This window comes from Galeopterus variegatus, unplaced genomic scaffold, assembly GCF_000696425.1.
Source record: "Galeopterus variegatus unplaced genomic scaffold, G_variegatus-3.0.2 Scaffold3864, whole genome shotgun sequence".
Lineage (NCBI taxonomy): Eukaryota > Metazoa > Chordata > Mammalia > Dermoptera > Cynocephalidae > Galeopterus > Galeopterus variegatus.
Genome location: NW_007729975.1, coordinates 10,572 through 31,754, shown reverse-complemented (window position 1 = coordinate 31,754; position 21,183 = coordinate 10,572). Strand labels below are relative to the sequence as shown.

At 40.1% G+C, this 21,183-nt stretch overlaps 1 protein-coding gene across 1 annotated transcript in view; it reads right to left on the bottom strand.

The window, feature by feature from the left end:
- The window catches only part of PACRG (PARK2 co-regulated), a 28,109-nt gene extending 19,557 nt beyond the window's left edge, over positions 1-8,552 (bottom strand). Inside the window, exons 1-2 of the mRNA XM_008586194.1 lie at positions 8,388-8,552; positions 4,085-4,256 (exon numbers count right to left, since the gene is read on the bottom strand). Of these exons, the coding sequence (XP_008584416.1) occupies positions 4,085-4,256; positions 8,388-8,552 (337 nt within the window). The remainder of the gene's footprint in view (positions 1-4,084; positions 4,257-8,387) is intronic.
- Positions 8,553-21,183: the final 12,631 nt, after the last annotated feature.

Sequence of the window (21,183 nt, the reverse complement as noted above, 5' to 3'; positions counted from 1 at the left end):
TATTGTTGGGGAATTCTTTCCCTCTGATTTTCCCTTCTGAGTTTAACATGCAAAGCTTCCAGACACTGTCTCCTGGTGTTGCTCTGCTGGGCTGAGCTGAGTTTGTCTTTTCCTACCTGGCTGGAGTAAATGGTCAATATACGCCCCCCAGTTCAGACTGCTGAGTCCTCTTTTCTAGTCCTCCCTGCACTGTTTGCCATCGCTCTCAGCAATCCATTAGCATCCTTGAGTACTGTATGCCAGTGTTAGTTTGGAGTTTCTGACCCAGAATAACTCAAGAAAGTGGAAATCAGGAAAGTGGGAGGGAAAGGGGGTACCAGTAGCTGTGCCATATATAAAACAATATAAATGGATCAGAGGCACTAGGTACTCACTGTTTTGGTTATTAAAAAGCTTGTGGTCTTGAACCAAGGAGCAGTAGGAAAAAGAAAAGTATACAAAGAGTCTTCAAAAAATTCATGGAAAGATTTGCATTGTCTTTTAATTAATTTTTTCTACAGACTTCTTGAAGCGCCTTCATATTCCTACCTCTTTTCATATTAGAAATCCTACAGCCACTGAACGTGTCCATTTCTCAGTCCAGTAATATCAGCCTTATAAACTGCTGGACTCTACCCCAGACTCTAGAAACTGCTCGTCAGCTAATCACAGTTCTCTGCCTCAGAGTTTGTCTATTTTGCTTTGCCTTCAGAGACATTAGTTAGAATTAAAAAAAAAAAGCTGTTCAATAACTGCTAGCTGGTGATGGTGAGGTTAATTTTTGTCCCTGGACTGAGTCAAAATGATGCTACTAGTATGGTTTGGAAGTAAGGCACACACAGCCGTCACATGTTGTGCCAGTTATGTACATCAGCCTGCTTCTAGATCAATTAGCCTCGCTCCAGAATTCCACCTGAAAGATTGTTTACGCACATAATATTTTTCACCCTGTGCTGGAACTGTGCGTGATCTTGCATAGTTAATCAACATTTCTTCCCAGGAAAAGTCGGGCTTTTAGTGACATAAACAGATTGAGAAGAAAGGAGCAGAGTTAGACTCAGGATTGGTATAAAATAATGGAAGCCCAGGAAGCCAAGCAAGGATATCCACCAAGATATATTGTCATTGCTTCCGGAACCTTAAATTATCAAGTTCATATATAGTTAATTTTCCCTGATGAATCTGTTTACTGAGTTCTTAGTAATGTTTTCACTCCTCAGCAAATGACCTGTAGAATGTGTCCGCTGCAAATTTTGTCCTTACAATATATTACTTCTCTCCAAGCTCACTTATGTACCTTCAAAATACAGACCAAACAAAATTGAAAATCACTTCACCTCAGCCTGTGAAACGCTAATTTGTGATGTTTTCATTGTAAACGGCGTAATCAAAATGCTACTTAGCATCTGTCATTCTTCCCTTCAGTGTCTTCAGTGGGGATCTGAGAAGGCAGTGATCCCAACGTGAAACGTTAATTTTAAAGAAAAGATAAGATGCCTGGACACTGCTGCTATTCTGAGGGGTAAAGGAGGAAAATGACAGTTTCTGGGCAGAATGTTCTGGGCCTTTTTTTCGTTTATCAATAAAACTTGCATATCATCTTTAAAAATGTAGCCTTTCACCTAGAATTTAACATATTCAAAAATTGTGACCCCTGCAAGAGAACAAATCACATTTGGAAAAGGTTTTAATGTGGCTCAGTACCATATATCCTTCTGAAGGCCTTTTAAAGATCATCCCTTCACTCGGCTGACGCATGAGGGCAAGGGAGCGCTGCTGTTTAATAAGGTCCCTTTAAAGGGTCGTTTTTCTTTCCTTCTTACTTTTTTCATCAGGCAGCACTGTCCTTCTGTTTGGTTTCACTGTCTATGTCTTGGTGGAAATTTGGCTTCGTTGGTTACAGATCTCTACAGAGATCTCAAAAATATAAGAGCAAGTTTCAAAGTTGGTTTGATGTAAGTAAGCAGTGAGAGCATAATTGCTGAAAATCTAGAATCCTGATGATGATAAATTCATATCAGTTAAAAGTGACCGTGGATGAGCTTAAATAATCTAGAATGTGGGAAATGACCCCATGTTGTTCTGGTCAAACCATGTGGCAAGATCACACTGAGGCAGTGAGGGTGGGGTTCCCGCCATGCTAGAAGAGTAGCCGGGCGTCCCGCCAATCACCCTGGCAAGTGGTTCTGCCTGGAGTAGGACATGTGGAGGATCTTGGGGCTGGGGAAGCAGGGACCTTCTTACCCCTCAAAAGCCATGGGAAGTTGGGTCCCGATCCAGAGGGTAAAAATGCCTGGAACAGCTCTGGCTGGGAAAAAGGTGCTATTCCCTTCCCCCATGAAGTGCTCAATCCTCTGCTTTTAATTAGCAGCAACAGTCAAGCTAAAGTAGCAGCAGCAGCAGCAGCCACGCATGGCAGGCAGGGAGTCTGGGGCAGGTGGGGAGTCCTGGGGCAGGCGGGGGGCCCTGAGGCAGGTGGGGAGTCCTGGGGCAGGCAGGGAGTCCTGGGGCAGGTGGGCGGCCCTGGGGCAGGCGGGGAGTCCTAGGGCAGGTGTGGAGTCTGGGGCAGGTGGGGAGTCCTGGGGCAGGCGGGGGGCCCTGGGGCAGGGGGGGGGGCCTGGGGCAGGCAGGGAGTCCTGGGGCAGGCGGGGGGCCCTGGGGCAGGGGGGGGGGCCTGGGGCAGGCAGGGAGTCCTGGGGCAGGCGGGGGGCCCTGGGGCAGGGGGGGGGGCCTGGGGCAGGCAGGGAGTCCTGGGGCAGGCGGGGGGCCCTGGGGCAGGGGGGGGGGCCTGGGGCAGGCAGGGAGTCCTGGGGCAGGCGGGGGGCCCTGGGGCAGGGGGGGGGGCCTGGGGCAGGCAGGGAGTCCTGGGGCAGGCGGGGGGCCCTGGGGCAGGGGGGGGGGCCTGGGGCAGGCAGGGAGTCCTGGGGCAGGCGGGGGGCCCTGGGGCAGGGGGGGGGGCCTGGGGCAGGCAGGGAGTCCTGGGGCAGGCGGGGGGCCCTGGGGCAGGGGGGGGGGCCTGGGGCAGGCAGGGAGTCCTGGGGCAGGCGGGGGGCCCTGGGGCAGGGGGGGGGGCCTGGGGCAGGCAGGGAGTCCTGGGGCAGGCGGGGGGCCCTGGGGCAGGGGGGGGGGCCTGGGGCAGGCAGGGAGTCCTGGGGCAGGCGGGGGGCCCTGGGGCAGGGGGGGGGGCCTGGGGCAGGCAGGGAGTCCTGGGGCAGGCGGGGGGCCCTGGGGCAGGGGGGGGGGCCTGGGGCAGGTGGGGAGTCCTGGTGCAAGTGGAGTCGGGGCATGATGAGGGATGAGTGGGAGGAGCCAACTCTGGACATCTGGGTTGAGGAGAAGCATCCTCTCTCTGAGTCATTACCAGTGATGCCAGGTGTGCTCATTAGGGTGGCTCTATAACTAGGGTCACCAGAAGCTGTGGCAGCAAAGTAAAATGACTGGACAGAAAGCAACTAAGGAACTTGTTCTGGAGCCATGAGAGGCTGTTTCACGGGAAAATCTCAGTGGCTGCTTTCAGACAATTAGTCCAAAGGGACTCATGCCTGAATATGTTGGCCATAGAAAGGATAAAGATAAAACCAGTGCCAGGGTTACCCTAGAGCCTCCTCAGGTAACCTATCATAAATAAAATGTTTCAGGTTTAAAAACATTAACCTTTTCTCCAATCCAGATTTTTTTTTTTTTCTTAAAATCATGAATCCTACTACCTAAAAGGTACTCAGTATAATAGTGTTTATACTGTAATTTAAAAACTGGGGACGCCATTTTAAAAGGACGTGCAAGTTAGCAGCAGTGGAATGTCCAAACTCACATACTTTACTTCCGAATGTGTCAGTTAGTGTCAATGTCTGTGTCATTACTCTGCAGCATTTTAAATTACTGCAAACCCATGTAATCTAGTTTATTTACATGGCTAAGCCATAGTGCATTAGCCATGATGGGATATATTTTTGGAGATTGGTTGTCTGTCCTCAAACGTCAATTTATAAAGATCCTTGCAAAACCTGGGGATGGCCTCAGTCTGTTGTGTTTTATTGCTTAATTAGCAAGTTGTCAAAAAGCGGCACCATATAAACTGAGTGATGCTTTTCCCCTCTTCACTTACTTTTTATCGGGATAATGAGCTGTGGAATGACAGGTAGAATCTTGTTCCCCCCGTGTTCCAGCATGTCGTGGATTCCTTGCCGAGCAAAAAACTCATAGGGAAATGTCATTTCACAAAGCCCATCAAAAAACAGAGGCAGGTAATGATGGTAATCCAGCTTCTCAATTTCTACCTGAAAGCAGAGAGAGAAGAAATGCCATGTGAAAACAGCCGGGACAAAGCACAGCCAGGTGAGCTATGACGCTCTGTCACCAGCTCAGAGGAGCAAGTTCTGCAGAACCTCAGGAAGATTTTATTAACCTGAAGTATGCAATTGTCTTTGATCTACTAGCAATGAGGTTAAAAATTAGTGTCCTTTAAACCTGAACAGTCAAATCTCTTATTTACATATAATCTACACTGGGGGTGTATTAGCAGTTTGTTTCTTCTTGTTAATTTTTTACCATTTGGCACAAATGCAGTATTAAATGGAATTTCAGAATTTTCTAGTACATATGCCAAAAAGATACATGTAAGAATAAAATGAAAGGAAAACAAACAAACAAACAAACGAAATGGTTGAAAGAGATTGACACCCAAACTTCTAACAAGAATGTAGCAGGGAATGCACATTACTATGTTCTTGAGAAATGTGCCTTCCCTGGGCCTGGCAAACATGAGAGTGAGGGCACACACGATGCCCTGTTTGTTTCCCAGAGCTGTCATGGCAAGTCGAATGTTGGTGCCATCAAGAAAAAATGGGGAAGACAAAGAGTGGGCTGAACCTAAAAGGACCACTCAGAAGCAAAAGGCCCCAATGTCCCCTCACCAGCTTCTTCTGGGAACAGACCTACTTCTTTCCCACGTCTCCATCCAGCACCCTTGATAACACCCCCATGACCTCTTGTCCAGACCTTGGCAGTAGTATCCAGCATCACTAAGGAATGGGAATGAAAATTCCAGAGTTGAGAAAAAGAGATGGTGAGCTGGGAATTATCTCCATGTAGGAGATTGTTCTTGCCCGGGTCCTCCACTCTCTCTAGGACCTGACCTACCACCAGCAAGGTGACAGAAGAGGCAGTGGTATTATAGATGGATGGGACCCCACAGACTCAGATTGCAGATAGAACACCTCCACACAGAGCAAGAGATGTGGCGTTCCCATCAAGAGGTGCTGATTTTCCTGGTTTTCAAGTCCATATGAATGCTCTCTGCTTCCAAGTATCACTTTCTGATTAAGTGAGGAATCCATTACGATTTTTGAGAAATTCTCTTTTATGTTAGTAGGAGGTTTTTATACCTTCCAGCTCTCTCCCAGCATTCTGGAGTCTCCAGCCATGTCCCTGCCTGTTCCTGGGTATGAGTAACTGGGAACAAACCCAGCACATTCCTGAGTGATTACTGTGAATCTGGTTGAGTCAAATGTCCTATGGTTCCCCAAACAGGCCTGTCTACAGTCTGCTCACGAACTTCCCATTTGCAGTGCATGTTCAAGCAGGGGTCAAAAAGGAAGAGGAAGTCCAGCCAACAAAGGAAGTCAGCAGGCAAGAGTTTATGTTCAGATCCTCTCCCAAAACAGGTGCTTTGAAAATGAATCCCAAATGTAGGTATATACTGTCATAAATTCTATGTTATATTCCTTGTATACTTATAAAATTTACTTTATTAAATAAAAGTTTATGGAATATATATTTAATACTAATTTTCTCAAGGAGTTTTGTGCATTTAAAAATGTTTTAGAACATCATTTTGCACATTTTGAAAATTTATTGCTATGTCATTTATCTCCTAAAGGTACAATGCTGTTATCTATAATTTCACTTTGTAACCTAACTTCATAATAAAAGTGTTACCTGTACTATATTTTTATTTACATTTTTTATATGTTTTGCTAATTCTTTCTTTTAGCCCATTGTGACATTTTTACATGTGTCTCTTTTAGGTAGCAAATTATTAAATTTTGTACTTTAATATGATCTAAGACTCTTTGTACTCTAATATATTAATTTAAGTCCTTTGCATTTATGACTATGCCTAGTTTGGCTTCCATCATATTATTTTTTGGTCTCTGGTGGCTGTTTTTACTTTTTCCTTTCTATTTTGCAGTTTTGTTAAGAAGATTATGTTTTATTTACTTTGTGTGTGCTTTTTTCTTTGCAATGACTTTAAAGATGAGACAGCTTGTTTAAATATTTTATTGCAGCTATCTCACAGCTTTCTCAAGCATTTTCAAACATACTTATCTTAGTGAGCAAGGCATCCTAAAATCTACTAACATTGTTGACATTTGAATTCTATTTTTTTCTTTGTGTGGTTTGGGACAACAATATTAACAACAACAACAACAGCAACAATAATAATGCCAGTGTTTACAATGCCAGATATTGTTGTAAGCACTGTGTGTGTACTAGTTCATTTAATCCTCACAACAACTCTAAGAAGTATTATTAATATTAGTATCCCAATTTTCAGTGTAAGGAAACTAAGGCACAGTGAGGTTTAATAACTTGCCCAAAGTCGGCAGTTAGTAAGTGCTAGAGCTGGGTTTCAAATCTGAGCATTGTGGCTGCATAACATGGTACTGGGACTGCCTCTCAGGCTTTGTTGTTAGGCACATTGAGGTTCAGCATTACTATAACCTCTAAGTGAATTGTTCCATTTATCCTCATGTCCTTATCTTCTTTATCATTATTAATGCAGTTTGCCTTAGTCTAATGTTAATATTGCTATAACCAGTTTGCCTATCATATTTTTTATCCTTTTACTTCCTTCCTCTGACGTAGTTTAAGAGTGTCTCTCCCAAGTAGCTTATAGCTGAATTTATCTTCCCCTTGCATTTTATAATGTGCCTTTGAGCAACAAATACTGAGTGCCCATGTAATTCTATTTTCAAAAGAATTGAAAAAGAAAGGAAAGTCATGAGAGGAAGGAAAAGAAGAGAAAGAAGAGGGATCAATTGAAAGACAAAAAAATTGAATGAGAGACTGAGTAAGAGATATTGAGAAAAAAAATTTTGTAACTATAAATCCTCCTAGCTCACTAACTCCAACAGTTCTTTTCTACCCAAAATTTTCTTCTCATGAATTCGTTTTCTGTTTATCAATTATTTGGCATATCCATTATCATTGCAGATCTGTTGCCTTAGTAATTGAATAGCTACTTGCCATTATATTTTGAGGTCACAAGTCTCTTTAAACACTATATTGTTCTGCTTGCAGCAGGGTGATTTTGTGCATGTAGCTATTTTTCTGCTTGCATATATTCTAGGGTTCCTTTTGGTGGAGTGAGCAGGACTGAAAGCATGTTGAGACCTAAAAATCACCTGGGCTGCAGGAAAATGTTAAAGAAAAGTTTAAAATTTCTCTGAGATCCCTCTTTTCCCATGGTTATTTGGCATTTTGAACCTTGTTATGGCACAAGATGACATTATTTACATGAATGTAAAATTGTTTTCCAGTCAGCCTGGAGCTGCAAACTTGCCACAAGCCATGTACTATTTAGACTCTGAGAAACCAAGGGAGGCATCACTAAAGCTATGCTGATTCCACCCGGAAGCAAATACTGGACCCTGATAAAATGTCAGAACAAGAACAGAAGCCAAAAGGAGCCTTGGTGAGAATTTGCACCTGCTGCCTTACACGTCCCCCTCCCTTCTGCTTTCCATTCCCTCAGCCCCCTCTTTAAAACCCCTCCGTAAACCTGAGTTTGAGATGGTTTTAGTCTGGGCATTCTCCTTCAGGTTTACCAGAGAGCTGGGTTAGACTAACACTTCCCCTCAGGTCACTGGTATGGATGAATTAAAGCTGACTTCCTCTTCCACCAATATTTGACTTTTGGGTCATTTTGTTTGTTTGGGGCAGGCAGCTGGACTTGGGTTCAGTACCAAGATGTTAGTGAGCCTAGGGCAGGAACCAAAAACCTTGGGGTAAGAAGATTTTGACAAGCTTCAGCCAGGAACTGAATGCCCTGTGTTCTGTAGCAGGTTTTGCCGAGCCAAGCCAGGGTGTTTGTATGGGGCAGGAAGCCACACTGTGGTTCTTTTACACTTTTTTATTGTTATAATATTGTTTTCACTTGATGAATTTGGCCTAGATCTTGGTAAACCCTCTTATATTCCAGTTACCATCAGGAGTTTGTGTGTGTGTGTGTGTGTGTGTGTGTGTGTGTGTGCGTGTATGTGTGTTTTAATAATATATCTGACTTCTCTTTAATGTGTTTTTTTTCTGAACAGTTCCAGCTACTGCTCCATGTTCACATTGTTTTTCATGATAAAATGTTTCGAAAGAATCCTCTCTAGTCACTGTCTACACTACAAAGGCCTTACTCCCGTTCTCTCTTCCACCCACTTCTCCACCATTTCACTGAAGTTGCTTTTATCAAGGTCACCAGTAACCTTCTTTTTGTCAGATCTCCTTGTCCCTTTCTTCTTCTCATCAGCACGACACAGTTGACCTCGTGAGGCTGTCTTCCCTGGGCCTCCTGGTACCATGGGGTCACCTGAATTCCCTCCCTTCAAAACCCATATTCAATTAATCAGCAATCTGATTGATTCTGTCTCCAAACAAATGCTCATTTCACCCACTTTTCCACCATTTTGCTCACTACCATCTTCGTCTGAGCCATCTGGGTTTCTGCATGAGTCTCCTAACTCATCTCCCTGTTTCAATTTCTGCCTCCCTATTTCCCCTCTCCATTCACATGTCCCCCCGATTGGTCCTCGGGGTCCCTTCACTCCACGCCGTCCTCCTGAGCACACTCTGTGCTCTGGAGCCACTGGTGCTTTTGCACCTCAGGCAGGTCTGGCCTCACTCCTTCCTCCTTAGAGACTTTCTTTGGATGCATGTGCCTTCGCTCAGGCTGCCAAAAAACAAAACAAAACAAAACAAAAAAAACACAACACACCGGGTGGCTTATAAAACTGACATTTATTTCCTCACAGTTCTGGAGACTGGAAGTCTGAGATCAGGGTGTCGGCATGGTCAGGCTGTGGAGGCCTCTCTTCTCAGCCTGAGGGTGGCCACGTTCTTGCTGTGTCCTCACATGGCCTTTCCTCCGTGTGCATGCAGACAGCGAGCTCTGGTGTCTCTTCCTCTTCTTATAAGGACACCACTCCTATCGGATTATGGCCCCACCCTTATGATCTCATTTACCCTCGATGACCTCCTTAGAGGCCCCATCTCCAAACACAGTCACATCGGGGTTAGCGCTTCAACATAATGAGTTGGGGGTCAGGGGAACACAATCCGGTCCATAGCACACCGTTCTCTTTCTCTGCAGACTTCTCTGTCACTTGCTAGTACTTTCATCTGGATTTCAGTTCGGCAAAGCCTTCCTCCCACTGCCTGTCACCCCGTTTGATTTCTTTGTAGCTCTTATCATTTATTCATTGCAGTTACTTAAGTTCAGTTGTTCAGGGTGCTTGTCATTGCCTGCAAGGGTGTCTGGCACACAGTAGGCGAGTACTCAACAAGCATGTGTTGAATTTTAATTCTGACCGTTTGCATCTGTCCTCTGCGTTCTCTGAGAGGCTTCTCTGAGAGGCCTACTCTGCTAAGGAGCCATGACCAGATGGCAAGTGGCTGTGTCCAGAGTGCAGACCAGGGGCATGGCAGAGTGACCCTATAGCTTGAAGGAGGACATACATTTCTATGAATTCACATATTCTACTGATAAAATGCTATTTTATCTCTCATCAAGACTCTGGTGATTATTTGCATTTCGGGAGTTTTATGAGCATATTAACACACAGTCGAGACAGGCTTCTTAATGTCTGCACTTACCCTAATCTCACTGAAAGACGTTAAGGACCTAGTTTGCTATTCTGTTTACTTTTAAAGCCTTAAAAGAAAAAGTTTCTGCTTTTTGTAGTAACATCAAATGCAAGCATATTAAAATTTGCCCATATTGGTAATGATAATAACAGGTCTTCATTTAAAAAAGTAGGTGTTGAGAATAATTTAATATTAAAACCAAAATTTAGAGAAGAGATAAGTTAGGAGAGCCTTTATTTATCTTTGTGTGTGTGTTCGTCACACTGTGACCACTACCCCTGAGAGTTCTTCTAAATTACTGTTTCCTTTTGACTTACAGAAAAGTCATTTTTAAGGTTTATTTAGCAATAAACTTTTTTCAGTTGCTCTTAAGATAACTTAATTTAATAATAAATATTCCACTTTATATTTCTTTAGTATTACCATAAAATTAGTAGTTTTCAAATTTGGGAGTATTTCCTTAAAGTTTATATATATATAATCCAGAATCCAAAGAAAACTATTTCATGTGGGACATAGAACAAGAACTGTTTGAGACATTTCAGTTAAAATTACATGGTAATACACTGATTAATGACTATTTTGATATTAACTCCAGAAACAGAAAGTATTTTTACTCACAGAATATATATATTTTTTTAATTTATGTTTTTTGACTTTTTAAAGATCAGACAGTACCTACAAATTGATCTCAATCTTACAGTGACTTTTGGTCAAAAGCAGTAAAAATTCTAACTTGACCTGGCCCATTAAATATAACACTTTATCCCCATAACAAATGCGTAATGGCAGAATGTTGTACTCAACGGTCAGAAGCACAATTAGGTTAATGACTTTCATTTTAAAAAAACTCAAATCAGAGACTTACTCTGACACTTTCCATATTTTTGCTTCAACTAGCAAATAAAATATTGAAAGTATCTGTTGTTATAACTTTTATAATAATTCCCAAGGATCTTGCTTAGAATCACATGCTAACCCGAAAATGTGTAATTACCTTATTAATATATTATGGCCTCATTTGGATTTATTGTGACATTTCAAAAATGAAGTTTTAACAGTGTTTTTCAACCCTTGAGGCAGTGGTTGGGTTATTGCAAGAGGTCTTACAAATTATATAGTCATTAAGCAGTGCCTGAAAATGATATATAACACATTCCACACATAGACATATGATTACTTTACAAATGTGTGTGGATGTGGTTATAATGAATAACTGAAAATAATTTAAGTCATTTTACATTTTTCAGTGATATTGAATATATAACTAGAATCATGTAATAGTACCATGAGATTTTTGATGCTAAAAATAAGACTTTCTAAAATGAAAAATGCTTTTAAGTGTAGAAAAAGAAGACTTTGGGCAAGATGGCAGATAAGACCGATGTGAATCCATAAGCTGCTCCAAAGTTTAAAAAAGCGCATATGTGTTCAGTGCTAAAGCTGAACTCAGGAAATCCTCAGATGCTGGAGAAATTCTGTCACAGAGATGACTTCAGGAAATATCAGACACAGACTAGACCACAAGACCGAGACTGTGGTTTTAATGTCTCATAAGATCAGAAAAACAAAGCATTTGGTGAGAGAAGGCATTTAAATCAAGATTCCTGCATATAACTAGGACCCTTCAAAGGCTGTCTCACCTGTGGAAAGGGTACTAGACAGTCTCTTCCACTAGTTTGTGGAAACAGAAATTTGATGCTTGACAAAGCTCTTAATGGGGAAAACCTCCTCTGAGAAATAGAAACTCAAAGAATCTAAAGCTAAGAAATTAAGAAAAAAAAAAAATAGTCCCAGATAATGAAAAAGAAAGCCTTGGGGTCCATGCAAAAGCACATGAAAAAATGCTAACATACATAACCCAGGTACACAGGCCTGCCACAGAAAATGCAACCCCTACTATAGATGAGTTTACAATAAAAAATTTACCAATCACCGTTGTAATGAAGTCACCATAAGGAAAACTCAAACAATCAATGAGCGTGTGAATGAGCTCTGAAACTACCAACTAAAAATAACAGAATAAAATCTAAAAAGAAAATGTTTAAACAGTAAAAATAGAAGAATATTTTGTTTTTAAGAAAGAGAATTCAAGACCTGGGTCACAAAACTGCAAGACCAACTCCAAGGTAGCACAGGGAAGTATTGCAGTGGAAAAGACAGCAGAAAGTCCCCAAAACAGATGTTCTCACGTGTAACTGATGGGAGCTCCAGAGAAGAGAATACAGTATGGAGAAAGGCAATAGTTGAAAAATTATGGTTGAGAATCTTTCACAATTGTAAAAAAATGTAAATCTTCAGATTGAAGACGCATCTATAGACATTTTTCAGGAAAAATATATAACTCCTAAGTCGAGGAAAATATTTAAAAGCAACTAGGAACAAAAGACAAATTACATAGTAAGGATCAAAATTAGACTGAAATTACATTTCCCATTAACAAAAATGAGGTCAGAAGACAAGGTAAAAACTCTTTAACATGCTGAAAAAACAAAAACTACTCATCTACAATACATCTCAGTGAAACCACCATTCAGATATAAAGACAAATTTAATGTATCTGACCACAACTGAGGAGTAATTTTTAACCCATGGATCATCATCCTCACCAAAATATAAGATTTATTAAAAAGTAATATAAACACAGGACAACAAAGTGAGATGCAAGAAGTAACAGTAAAAAAGTTTTCGAACATATTGATAAGACTAAATAAGCAGTGACTACAAAAATAAAAATATTAATAATAATTCATATGGTGGCTTTACAAAGTGGAGCTATGATACTAGGAAGGAATAGTAGGGAAGATAAGAGAAACGTGATCTGTGTCAAAGTAAGGTCCTTGCACTGATAGAGATGAGGATAGAATTATTGATTACCTGTAGACTTAGTTAAGTAGTTAAGCATATTAAAGTTTAAGGGTACCTGTTGAAAGAATAAATATAAAATTAACTTCCAAGAGAATAGAATGGAGTAGAGAAAATAAATAAAGCTCTATTGATCCAACAGAAGGCTGGTGAAACATTCTCCTGCCCCCAGGGGAAAAACAATATGAAAAGGAGAAAATATATAGGATGAATCTAAATATAAAAGAAATTATAATAAATGTAAAAGGATTAAATTCTCTTGTTAAAAGACAGATAATCAAAAAAGGGAAAATATACTTTAATTATAAATTTGTTTAAATATGGGACACACTGAAAATATAATAACAGAGAAAGGTGTAAAATAGTACAATAAAAATAAATAACTATGATGTAGGATAAATTTCTGGAAGAGGAATTGCTCTGTTAAATGGTATATATATTTACCATTTTGATAAATATTGCCAAGTGGTGCTTCATAGAGATTGTACCAAATTATATTCCCATCCATAATAAATGAGTACCTGCTTTTCTATTGCCTGTTCTACGAAGGCTATCAATGTTTGATTCTTAACAATATTACAGGTAAAAATGACATTTCAGTGTATTGTTTTAACTTGCATTTCTATTACTGTGAGAACAGTCACCTTTTTGAAAGCCATTTGTATATCCTATTCTGTGAACTGTATTTTCATATACTTTGCCATTTTTCTCTACTAAGACATTGACCTTTTAAAAACAATTCTTTTATACTAGAAGATTAGTCTTTTGTGTGTGATAGGAGCTTCAAATTTTTCTTTTAACATGCAGATTTTTAAATTGTTTTTAGATTTATTAATCTTTCATGGGTTCTAAATTTTGAGTAATTATTAGAAAGATTCCTCCTTCCCCAATTTTGTGGCATAAAGAATAGAAACAATTAGAAAAGAACATTTATAATGGTTTATTCTAGTATTTCTATGATTTCTTTTTTTACATGTAAATCATTTATCTATTTGTAATTTTTCCTCCCACTGTTATTTTTTTCCCCTGGAGGTACCTAGTTGTCCCAGTATATTTGTTAAATGAAGCACTAGTGATTGGAAGTTTCACCTTATCATAAAGCCCTATTTCTTGACTTCCATTTTTGTTTCATTGGCTTATCTTTCTTGTTCATGAACCGGTACTATTTTGATTTAATTATCACAACTGTTTAACAGATTTTAATATCTGGTAGGCTAGTCACTTACCCATTACTTTCCTAGGTTTTTGAAGTTATTATTATTATCATAATTTGTTTACTTTTCCATATAAAATTTAGACATAAATTTTAGCTATAAGTTCTACTTAATGGTCCTGCATGATGTTCGCATTCAACAATTAGATAAAACATCGTCTTCACAAGCATACATGGGATATTTTAGAAAACTGAACGAGTACTAAGCCACAAAAAGTCTCAAGAAATTCCAAAATGTCTATGTCATATGTGTTATTTTTTGGAAGAAAATTAAATAAAATAACAAATTTATTTAATTAAAAGATAGCCATGCTTTTAATCCTCACATATTTGCAAATTAAAAAATACATTTAAATCGCTCATAGATGAAAGAGAAAATCAATATAGAAATAACAATATATCAATTGAATCACATTGAAATTACTTGACCTCAAAAGAATAGGAAAATTCCCACTTATACAGACTGCTTTCAGGAACAGGAAAAGAAGGGAAGCACATAACTTACTTTATGAGGCCAGCATAGCCTTGACACTAAAATCAGATAAAGCTAGTTTGATCTCACTGAAATAAAAATAAAGTAATAGACAAACTGAATTCAGCAGCATGTTAAAAACATAGCCAAATAGGCTGTATTGCAGAAATACAGAATATTTCAACATCATGTTACATTTTTAGATTAAAGGAGGTAAAAGAGATCATCTTAATAGATGCAGGTAAAGCATTTGGTAAAATTTGCTCATTAAAAAATAAAAACTCTTTGCAAAAACCTGCAGCAAATATCATACTTTATGGTGAAACTTTAGGAGCACTTTCCTGAAGAAGACAGTTTTCATCATTTTCATTAAAAATTATACTGGAGGTTCTGGCTAATGTGGTAAGACAAGAAAAATATATATGAGGATTGGAAAGGAAGAAACAAAACTGCCCATATTCGAAGATGATACATCTGTCTATGTTGTACCCTCAGAGCATCTGCAAATATGTCTAACTAGTTTCAGAAAATTGCTGCATAAAAAAAAAAATGCACTAAAAATAATAGCATTCCCATATGATTAAAAATTACTTTTAGAAAATATTTTTAAAAAGCTCACAGTAGCAAGAAATGAAACAAAACCAACACTTTAAGATAACAAAATGAATAATCTATATTGAGACTTTATGGAGACAATTACAAAAAGTTATTGACAAATATAAATGGGAGACATGGACAGTCTTCTGTGAATAAATGGATATATTGACTATGTTCATGGATGCACAGGCTAAAATTCATAACGATGTTGATTCTGCCTAAGTTAATCACTATCTTGATGGCTTGCTGTTTTTACTGCAAATACTCATGGCTGTGGCTAGCTGGAAGATACTAATTACCGAGTCACAAATCTAAAGTTGGGAATGGAGAATCAAATTATTTTATGATATAGACTTAGTTAAGTTTCTTTCAAAAATGCTAACAAGACAGCTTAAAGGTCAAATGTAAGCAGATCTTGAATTTATGCACACTTAACCTTTATGTTCCAGGAACTGTATGTTTCTAAGTGTAGCAGTCAATGAGCGATACTTTTAGGTATAATAAACAAAGGGGAAACAATCCTTTATTCTATAGCTTTGAACATTCTCACTCTCTATCAAATGTCATAGAGTTAAAGGAATTTCCTCAAACTTTAAAAAGAGCATTTGTTTTAACCAGAGGAGGACAGAAAGGAGCGAAATATGTATTAAAATACATCTTCAACGTTTTTCTTTCCTTCATCACATTTCTGTGTAATACTAAAAACAGTGTAATTTGGTCAGAGGTAGAGAGGGAGTAATTATATTTTGGAATAACGAGTGCTCATAAAATGGAGAAACAAGAAATACATGATAAGCCTGAAAGTTTTGGCAGAGTTTTAGGAATCGAGACAGAGTTAGAAACAGACTATTTGCAATCCTTTGGATATATTCCCAGCAGTGGGCTAGCTGGGTCATATGGTAGATCTATCTGCAACTGTTTGAGGAACCTCCAAACCATTTTCCATAGGGGTTGCACCACCAACAATGAATGAAATACTGCCATTTGCAACAACATGGATGGACCTTGAAAGAATAATATTAAGTGAAACGAGTCAGGCAGAGAAAAAGAAATACCACATGTTTTCACTTATTGGAGGGAGCTAAAGGTGAATGAATCAATTCACACACATACACACACACACACATACACACACACACATACACACACACACACTCTCACACACACACACAAAAACAAACAAACAACAACAACAACAACAACAACAAAAAAAAAAACCCAGGGGGGTGGGGAGAGGAAGATATAACAACCACAACTTTTTTTTTGAAGTTCTTACAACAAGAAAATGGAGGGGACACACCTGGGTGGGAGGGGGGAGAGGGAGGAGGGAGGGAGGTTTCGGTGATGGGACACAATAACTAACTACATTGTCTATTGACAAAATAAAAATAATAAAAAAAAAGAAAAAAAAAACAGACTATTTGTAGCTTTTACCACTGGTATTAATTGTAAAACATGGCACTATTTTACAAACACTGTCACTGAATTAGATAATGTACTGTGAATTTTAATATACTCAACCAAGTAAGTAGAATTAAAGAGGTTAGAAAAGGATTAATTCAGGTGAAGTTAATGTCATGAAGCAATTTTAAGGATAAATTGTTAACAATAGCAGCAGTGTTGTCTGTCTCTTACATTGGCATTTAATTTGCTATCTATATATTTTGCAGAGATTAGTTCCGATTTATTAAATTTCTTTGTACTCAGAATTTCTTATATTTCTTAATCCAATTTTACTTAGGGGACTAAAGCAAAAAACATAATGAATAGCTGCAATAGTGATAATGCTGTGATGAATGTTAGGGAGAAATGGGGACAGGTAGAGAAATGGAGACAGGAAGAGAGAGTGTGTTAGAGAAATGTGTCTATTTCCACAGAATCTTACTTTAATATGAGTAGCTTGTTGAAACAGTGAATCAATGACACTCTCTCCCTTTGTGGAGAGCAGCCAGGGCGTGGAAGCAGGCAGAACTGGGTTCAAAGTCATCCCTTGCATGCAGTGAATGCCACCAGTTTCAAAGTCTGTGGCCAGTGGAAACTAGTTGAGCCCCTCTGGACATTAGTTCTTCATTTGCAAAATGCTCCCCAGTTCCTGAGGTTATCACAAGGATGAAATGAGATAGCGTGCGCTAAATGATGTTGATGCACTCTCTGTTCTCCGAAGAGAAAATAATACAATCACAAAAAGTTAGGTAAAATTTTAAATGATTAATCGCCAGATGAAGGGTACACACCGAGGCTATCTAAGAAGCCCTGGTTTAGAGAAAGGAAATATAATTATGGGCTAGAGTGAATAGGAAAAAGTTTCAATAAGGAGGGGGTACTTTGGTAAGACCTGCATTCTGGGCAAAGGCACCAAGGTGAGCATGGGCACACAGCTCTGTCGAGAGACAGTGTCATGCTTGGGCTAAAGTGACCTGAGCTGGGATGAACTAGCAAATATGCTGGAGAGGCAGGAAGGGGCCCTCTGTGTTCTGCTGAGTCCGCACTGGACACTTCAGGCAATGAGGAAAATAGAGAAGATTAATCACCATTTAAGTGAGAATGGGTTGGCAGTGGAGTACAGGACGACTCTGAGAGATCAAAATACAGGAGAGAATGTCTGGGGACCATCATAGGCTCATAGACGGTAGCAAAAGTTCAAGTGTGAAGCCGCAGGGCCCTGAGTTACGGTGTTGACCTGGAAGGTGGGTTGAGGGGTTGAAAACGACAGGGAAGGGAGTGTATGCAAAGAAGAAATGAAGAATATTTTGCAGGATTGGATGATTAGTCGGACATGGAGAATAAAGAACATGATGGAATACATATCACAGCTGGGTTTCCAACCTTTGGGACAGGTAAAACGGCCTCCCTCGACGTGATCAGAATCAGAGAGCTTGAGCAGGGACCAATAAGTTCAGCTTGAGACGCAGACTATGAGACCTCTGGGTGGGCTTGCCCAGAGATTTCAGATACACATTTTGGGTGGGGAAGAGTCAGAACTAGCGAAGCAGATGGCAGAGTCATTTGCATGAAGGTCACAGGTATCACAGGGGGGTAAAGCAAAGGGATCCTTGAGAGAAGCTTGAGGACTGTCCTCAGGCGCACAGCAAGGGGCAGAAGCTGCTGTGGTCAGGGAGCTAAGAGAAGGATGCAGGATGACAGGGTGTTCATGAGCTTCACGTTAAGGAAGAATGTGGGTTGGATCTTCGGCTGACCTATCACAGAGGAAACAAATGACGATTATTGGGAATATGAAAACTTGAGAGTGTATGAGATTGGGTACACGAGTTGTGAGACTCAAGTCACGCTACCAGTTGTTTTGTGGCAACATAAAAACAGTTTTTCCAACAGGATAGAAATATTTACAAACGAACTTGAACCGTCTCATGAAGAGCGACCTGTTATCACCACTTACAAAGCCCACGTTCCTCTCTCTGGGGTACCCTAGTCCTGCTAGGTCTCCGCATGGGTGGGTGAACCCTCAGGCCTGCAAAGCTTAGACTTTCAAGTGTCCTGTGCACCCCTGCAGGGGGGTCACAAGCAGGTGAGGACACCTGGGGAGACCCTACTGTTAAAAAATATCTCCACACATTTATTAATTAAGGTTTTATTTCATTTCTTTCTCAAAACAAAATACCTTTGAAATGTTTCAGCTTACACGCTGTTTATACCTTGTAGAGTAACTGTAATTAGATAATCTAATTGTTCCTTTCCAAATACTAAAAGAATTCGATTGTTTAACTGGGTGAACTATAAAGAGAGGAGAAGTCATGTTGGTGCACGGAGCATTTCAAGGAGGCAGGCACAGGTGGTGGAGCCACTGGGAAAGATGAACTAGCCTGATCCTTTCTTGGCACGTGCAGGTGCTTTGCGAACGTGTGCCGGAGGTTCTTGGCAAGGAGGGGGGCACGCAAGAGAGGGCAGAGGGTCTCAGCTCCACTCCTCTGTTACTGGCTTATGCACATGGGCAAACTACTCAGTGTCTCTACACCTCGGTTTCCTCCCCTGTAAATAGGGCAATGACAGTACCGTCCTCACAGGACCGTTGTGAGTTAACGCATCCAGAAAGCTAAGAACTGAGCCCAGGCAGAACGAGGGAATCGGTAAATGGAAGCTGTACAACCACCGCAAAGGGAAACTCTGTTATTTTCTTTATTTGAGTTACCTCTTTATAAATGGCAATTGTCAGTTCAGTTCCTCTGTATTTACTATATTCTTTAAATTTTACTTTGTAGAGTGGAAAAAAAAACCCTCTTTTTGGTATGCCAACATTTTATTAAATTATTCTGGTACTCCTGTCATTTTGTTTAAAATGATGGAAGAGCAGAAGTCATTTGTGAAGGACACAGAACATGGAGCCCAGAGAGCTCACAGGTTAAAACTGGGCACGGATCAACGTCTGCCGGTGATTCAGGGGACTTCAAAATAGGTCAGAATATCTTTACAGAAAATGACATCATCTTTTTGGGTTCGCATGGTGTAACAATAAATCTAAGGGATAAGAGCATAAAATGCTGGAAACTTAATCTTTATTATAATAACATTGTACTTTTAAAATGTATTTTGAGTACTGACGATAAGTTCATGTTTATAAAATGATTGTAGATAGGTATATAAGCTAATTAAATAACAGCACAGAAAATTTATTCATATTTCATTTATCCATTAAAACCTTTGTCAATTTTTTAATGAAAAAATATTATCTGTCTAGTAGAATCTCCGCTTTCAGAGTCTAACCTTGGGCCGCATACTCAACTGTGCTTCTTTTTATAGCAAACACAATATTTACCACCAAGTTATTTTGACATTTTAGAATTGTACACCAATGACACATAAAAAAATGTACTGTCAATACACTGGGTTGTACTTTTGGAAACAAGCATCTTATGTCACAATATCAAAGCAGAGTTTTTAAATGTTACCATGTTTTATTTGCCATAAGAAAGATTGAACTTGTTAGTATGTAGTATGAAGGGTATTTGCTTTAGCTCAGTGAAGTTTACAGGGAAAATTTAAACCCACCCAGAGTGAAAGGGTCATCTTGGGTTTGTGAAGTGGGCGTGTGTCTTCTCTCAGGGCCCCTGCCCCTCCCCCATCTGTTAGAGAAGGTCAAGCCTGGCTGCTTAAGACGCTCTTTGCCCTTCTGCTCTATCTCTAAATTTCCTGCATCGCCTATTCTCTTCGCTCCTGGGTCTTCTAGACTTTGTGCTTACTGCCTTTTGTTATTGATTTTGCACAGCCACTTACGTACATGCTATTATGCCACCATGGTCCAGCTGCAAAGAGATATCTGAAGACAGGTTCGTCTGGTCTGCCCGGACCGGGCAGTTTGGTTCACTTTCCATACCTGACATCATCTGTCTCCTAAGAGTCTTATCAAACTCTGCTGAATAAATGGGTCATGCTGACTTAGTCTGGGAGTAAATAAAATACTTCAAAGGCTATGGTTGCTGAATACCCATTTCGCTGCACAACAAACATGGTCAACTAAGATGCCTTCTGTGCAAACCTATGAAATATTTCATTTCTATTAAGAAATTGTAGTGTAATATGCACCTGAAATCCATAATTTTTTGGGTTTCTAAACTTAAAGACATCTATCTAATTGTGTCCCAAGTGCTTCCAGTACCTGTGGCTCATGCTTTTGCACCCAGCTCAGAGAGCCTTCCCCGTCGTCCTCCAGGGGGAATCAAGCCCTTTGTAGCGCAGTGCATCCTGCACGCACCTCCATTAGGACACTTATTATGCTTATGTATTTGTTTACATTCTGCCACTCTCACTAAATTGTGAGCCCTAGATGGCATATTCCATCCATTTTTGATTCATAAAATTTCATATCAACTCATGGTACAGGGGCCACCTCGTATTTGTTGACTGGATTAATCAGTGACCAGATTCTCAGAGGACCTCCCTGACACCGGTACTCTCCTCTCTGGTTCACTCTTCAGGATACAGCCAGACCCTGTCTTCTGAAAACGTACCCTGTGCATGTCATGCCTCTGCAAAAGGCCCTTCACTGGCTGTGTGCGGTGTTTCCTGAGCTCTTTACCACAGCATATCAGGTTCTCCAGAACCCGACCCCAAGTTCATTTTCCAGCTTCCTATGCTGACATTTTGCCCTCACAACTGAAGTTCCAGTTACACCAAATATCTCACTCTTTGCTGAATACGTCCTGCTTTTCTACATGCCTGGAATACTTTTCCAGTTTTGCCATTTTGA